The sequence below is a fragment of the Anoplophora glabripennis genome, unplaced genomic scaffold, assembly GCF_000390285.2.
Source record: "Anoplophora glabripennis isolate ALB-LARVAE unplaced genomic scaffold, Agla_2.0 scaffold195, whole genome shotgun sequence".
Lineage (NCBI taxonomy): Eukaryota > Metazoa > Arthropoda > Insecta > Coleoptera > Cerambycidae > Anoplophora > Anoplophora glabripennis.
In genome coordinates this window covers 540,407-546,495 of record NW_019416334.1, presented here as the reverse complement: position 1 = coordinate 546,495, position 6,089 = coordinate 540,407, and the positions used below count along the sequence as shown (strand labels likewise).

The following is a 6,089-nucleotide window of genomic DNA, read 5'->3' as shown; positions in this document are numbered from 1 at the left end:
CTCGCACGAACGCCACTGGTGCAAGTAGACATTCAGATCACAGTATACTAATCTGTGATTCAGATTTTCAGATCAACCCAACAAGTGCGCATTTACTTCTCCAATAGGCCAGGAAAAAAGCTGGGAAATGATCATTTCGCGACTTTTTGTTTCGGCAAGTTGAATTTATCACTATATAGATGCTAAATATTATGTATAATAACATATTAGTTTCCACAGGCATAAAAATGGGGGGGTGATTGTTTACAGGCTGGTTAATTGTATAATTTTTACGTAATCACGTTTTTCGCTTATAACTTTTTTCCGCTCATTTCTACGAGAAAACAGTAAAGTACTTTTTTTTCGTCTTCAAAAAACCTACAAAACTAGCCCACGAGCGTAAAAAAATATTGATTAGATCAAAAGTTATAAACAGAAGAAGTTTATTTATGACTTTTGAATTAAACATTTATAAACTGCGTGCGTTATTATTACTAGAACGTTTTGGCATCGCATTCTCTCATTCTTTATCACTGTCTAATAACTCACACGAAATCTGGAAGCGGTAAGTTAAATAGTTTACAAGTTATGGCCTTATAAACAAATTAACTAATTATTAGCCTGGACGATCCCGAGCATGTTCCACAATCGCACTGATTTTTTTCATGGTAGATTTCATAATAATACATTTAAATCTATAATTTTTTTTATTTCAAATTTGCAACCTGGGAAGTTTTTTATTTTTTAGCCTGAGTTGCAAAATGAAATATACGACGCACGCGTGTGATATAGTTATATATTATTACATATTCGGAAAGCTTATGAAAAAAGCTTTAAGTTAAAAAAAAATTGTCAAGATTCGTTGAAAAACAACCGAGTTACAGACTGTCAAAGTTGACGGCCTATTATTAAACAAATTAGATTGGTAGCGACAAAAAAAATACTCTCATAATTGGCAACCCGAGTACTTTCCTAGATAAAAGTATTTTATTTGTGAAAGTATTTTAAGTGCATAAGAAATATTGTCAAAAGTCAGTGGGTCGGTTGGTTTTTCGTCGAGTCGTGGCGCGGCGGAAGGATGGGGAAAGCGAACGACAGCGAGTCCGAAGAAAATGACGATAATATTCATAGTCCTGCCGTTAAAAAAGCGAAATTCGCTTGAAGATAATATACTTCACAGTCTGTAACTCCGTTATTTTTCAACGAATCTTGACGATTTTTTTTAATTTAAAGCTCTTTTCATAAGCTTTCCGAATATGTAATAATATATAACTATATCACGCGCGTGCGTCGTATATTTCACTTTGCAACTAAGGCTAAACAAAAAACTTCCCAGGTTGCAAATTTGAAATTAAAAAAAAAAATATAGATTTCAATGTATTATTATGAAATCTACCATGAAAAAAATCAGTGCGATTGTGGAAGATGCTCGGGATCGTCCAGACTAATAATTAGCTAATTTGTTTATAAGGCCATAACTTGTAAACTATTCAACTTACCGATTTCAGATTTCGTGTGAGTTATTAAACAGTGATAAGGAATGAGACGATGCGATGCCAAAACGTTCTGGTAATAATAAGCCAGTTTATAAATGTTTAATTAAAAAGTCATAAATGAACTTCTTCCATTTATAACTTTTGATCTAATTAATATTTTTTGACGCTCGAGGGCTAGTTTTGTACGTCTTTTGAAAACAAAGAAAAAAGTACTTTGCTGTTTTCTCGTGGAAATGAACGGAAAAAAGTTATAAGCGAAAAACGTGAATTTACGTAAAAATTATACAATTAACCACCCTGTCGCGTCCAACTCTATATTTCCTGGCCTACAAATCGTTTTTCAAATTTTGAGTCAATATCTTTAACTTTGAAATAATTAATAAAAATAAATTAAAAATTAAAATTTAAACACTTTGTATCTCGGAAAGGAAGTATATTTCAACCTACCTTTATATGAACTTTTTTCACAAAATAGCTTCGACAACCACCACCTAAAATATTTTGCACTTATGTACAAACACCCTGTATAGATATATGTCTCCTTAATAAACAAAATGGTAAATACAGGCAAGAGAGAAAAAGACGGCTAAAAAGAGAAATACTTTATTTTTAACAGTCTTATGTGAGAAAGTAATACAAGAGAAAATGAAAAAGCAACTGAACATGTTTATCCTTTATTACATGTTTTAAATTAAAAATTTACATTACAACTAATAAAATAGACACAGAACCCTGCTTTCTATCTTGACCGATATCCTTTTAGTCGATAAAATTTAAAGCTTTCAATGTACAGTATCATGATACATTTTTATATATAAAAAATCATTATAAATAAATTCTCGAAGAAACGGGACAACCATTTACAAAGTAATACTTTGGTCTCTGAATTTTTATCAAAAATCAAGCCTCTTTGTCCACAATCTCGATAAGCTCGTGTATCGTTCGATCCAGCAACTTCAAGTCGTCCAGAGGCCCGCTTCGTTTTTTTTTCTTCTGGTCGTTGTTGATACTGTCATCGCTGCAGGAGGTGCTCTGTGTCTCCGAGTCGCTGTCGCTTTTCACCTTCGCTTTCGAATTCGGTTCGGTTGGGGATTCTTGCATTTTCGACGAGCCCGCCTTCTCTTCGCCTTCCAAATCTTTACTTGTCTTACTTTCCTCCAGTTTGTCTGAAATAAAATATTTTACAAATAGATAATCTTTATCTTTACTGAAACAATTAATTGTCAATTTTATTACTACACGATTGACAACATAGCAAAAAGAAAAAATATATTTTTGAACTCAAATACCATTGAAACCATATGTTAATGTAAAATCTAGTAATTCAGAATATTATAAAATATGGTCTGAATTATAGAATAGAATACATATTCATGTCAAAATTTGAAAGGAATGCTTGTAATCTCTTATTTCACTTAATTACCTTTTATGAGTTGTCAATATGTCCAGAACATCGAATAAACGTTAACGTAACATTTTGAAATTAAAACACAAATTGGTTGTTATAAAAAAGTGAGATGACTGAGGATTTTGAAAAAAACATCATGGCTCTTCAATTTAAAAACTGTATTTTTAAAATAAAATAATGATTTGTCTATTTTCTTTTCATTTTTTATCTGTCATCTATGTATATTTAATAGTGTGTTTTATTTATTAACAATTTGTACTTTAGGTTTTCTGTTTTTTTTTAGATCGGTAGCAAACTAACTAATAACCGTGTTTTACTGGTACACAATAAATCTATTTAACTTATATTTAAATATTTTTAAATATAATTTCACTATTAAAAATTATAATTACTACTTATAACCACTGCCAATTTTAGTTTCGAAAATCACAAAATTCAAGGAAAACTACCCCAAACTGCCGACACTTGAAAAAACTTATTACAACCACAATTACCATAAAAATTTATGTCATTAATGCATTAAAATCAATATTAGACCTAATATACATCCTTGAGGTATTCCATATGTGTTGGATATTGTTTAGGATTGGGACAATATTATTTATATTAATAAATTATTTTCTACCAGACAAATATCATTTTAACTAAAGATATTGTGAGAAATAACTACTCTGTAGGCTATATCCAACACTGAAATACACCCTTAATTCCTAGATTTACTAGGAACTAAGATTATTCGTAAGCAAAATTACCATTATATTGGTAGGTTGCTCTCTGCCAGTAGGTTTAAAGTAATGCTTTATACTAGTATGCATTGAGCATTGAACTATGACATCTATTTTGTAGGTTATATCCTACCCACACACAAATACCATAATACAAGTTTTCTAATTTTATAAACACAATGTGACGATAAATTGTTTCTCTGTCTAAACCGACTTTCAATTTTCTTACTGTTAAGATTCTTTAATACAGGCAGTCCTTGCGTTATGTCGTTTTGAGTTGCTTCGAACAATATTTTAACGCCAGTCCTCAATCTAACGTCAATGGTTTCAAGATACGTCATGGGCTATTTGCCTTGTGCGGTCACCAATGCCATGAGTCACGAATATTTTTAAGGAACATTATCCAAATTATGAAGGAAATTGTTAATAACCATAGACAAAATAGACTGAACTGTAGAGGCAAGCCGGTGAAGTCAACTGTCAGCCTAACCTCAGCCCAGCCAGCCTCGTGCTCTCAGTCGCTGTTAGACATTCGCTGTGTTAACATTATTAGTATTTTATTAAATATATTGTTTTTATTTGTGCAATCATGGGACAGTGTATCGTTGACGATTGTAATAGCAGATCTGAAGCAGTGCTGAAATTTCACTCTTTAGGTAAGTAATAATACAAAAATATTTTATGGCATTTCGACAGCTTCGCGCAGCATTCTCCATCTCATGCACTTATTTCCAGTGTCGGCTTCATGTTTTTTAGTGCCCACCTTATTAACTGATGTAAATGTACAGGCTCATATTATCAATCGACTATTTACAATTAGTTTTTTGTCAGAATTGGTGTTTATTTTCATGATGGCTATTAAAAATAATTCTCTCCCAATACTTAGTGAATCAATACTTAGTGAACGTTTTAATGCTCACCACATAATTTTATAAAATTATCTTCACTAATAGTTTTTTATGAATATGAACAGTCCCAATCTTCAGATTTTTTTACGTCTCCTATCAGCCAATCTACCACGTCGCAATCATCATATTCTGACCTAAGTAGTACATCTTCGATGTCAACTTTGAATATTACGGATAATGAAAAGTATGAAGAGGATTATATAAACATTTTAGTGATGATACCCCAAGAAAGAAGAAATAAAATATGTATGAAGTTAGGCGGCTTTCCTTCATTTCCAAAAAACAAAAAAAAAGATAACCCGCAGAAGATAAACGTCGTTTAAAAAAGAAAAATGACAATTTAAGAATCAGAAAAAATAATATATTTCTTTAATAACTAAAAACAGTACACCCAAGCTACAGAAAAATAAAATTGTGTATCATGTATTAACACTTTTTGGATGTGAACATATTTTAAAATATGCATAAGAATTTGTGAGGACTGTATGCGAAAAGTACTATATCGATGTGAGAATAAATCATGAAGTTAAAATATGTAATTCAGTGAAATCTACTAAAAGACAAATATTAAATAAACTAACATTACTTAAAGGACAATTAAACGGCATATTTAAATTATTTTGTAGGTTTATTTAATATAAGCAAGGCATTAAAATATATTATTTTCTGAATTCTAAACTTGACAAATTAATATTTGTCATAAGTGTAAAAATATTGCTTAATCCGGACCTGTTCAAAGTATGCGCGATCAGATTACCTCGAACACTCCACTTCCCCGCAATTTGGCTTCATCGGTTCCCCTGCTTTGGGATAAGAAACATACATTCTAGGTCAGGAGTCGGCAAGAAATTTTAGGTGGGGTCCGGATACTTTTGAAAATATTAAATGAAGTCCAGAAAAAAAAATTCATATTTCTTACAAATTTTTTGTTTTAATTTGGACTCAAATTTAATCTGCTTACTAACCATTAAGAACTCAAATCAGTCACACAATTGTAAAATACTAGAAAAAATAATAAGGGTGGCATTCAAACGTAAAAAAACATTTTTTAAACAATTTATTTGAGTAATTTATACTTTCCAAAAAAATTTTGGCAGTCCAGTATTTTAACTTCCGTGGTCCGGAAGAATTGATATGTTTTTTTAGTTTTTATTGTAGTTCTTTCTATTTTTTCAATTATGCAATAAGTATGTACCAAATACATGGTTTGTTTTATAAATAAAGTATGAGGACTGCCTGTATATGTTTATAAACAATTAGTCCTGGAAGACCTTCAGTAGCAAGTGTTAATACGGCGATACTGCGTATTTAAATTTTAAATCTTACCTTTTCTCACATCCAATTTGTTAATTTCTAGTTCCACTTTATCCTGCAACTGCTTCAACGTATTCCGCAGCAACGGCGGGGGCACGGCCTCCGGACTGCTGTAAACCAAAATCAACGCCCTCAGGTCTCCCGCGAGACGCTTCGCCATCTTCACCACGTCGAAAGACCCGACCTGCTCGCTGAGAGAAACCACAGTGTTGTCGATCATCGTGAGAGTTTGTTCGGAGAGCACGTGAGCTGATACCTA

The 6,089-nt window shown here is 31.8% G+C and overlaps 1 protein-coding gene across 1 annotated transcript in view; it reads right to left on the bottom strand.

Annotated features, from left to right (window-relative positions):
- Window positions 1-2,096: 2,096 nt before the first annotated feature.
- Window positions 2,097-6,089, bottom strand: part of LOC108904737 (ubiquitin carboxyl-terminal hydrolase 34) — a 47,967-nt gene continuing 43,974 nt past the window's right edge. The window contains exons 34-35 of the mRNA XM_018707397.2: window positions 5,843-6,086; window positions 2,097-2,641 (exon numbers count right to left, since the gene is read on the bottom strand). Of these exons, the coding sequence (XP_018562913.1) occupies window positions 2,376-2,641; window positions 5,843-6,086 (510 nt within the window). The 3' untranslated portion in view covers window positions 2,097-2,375. The remainder of the gene's footprint in view (window positions 2,642-5,842; window positions 6,087-6,089) is intronic.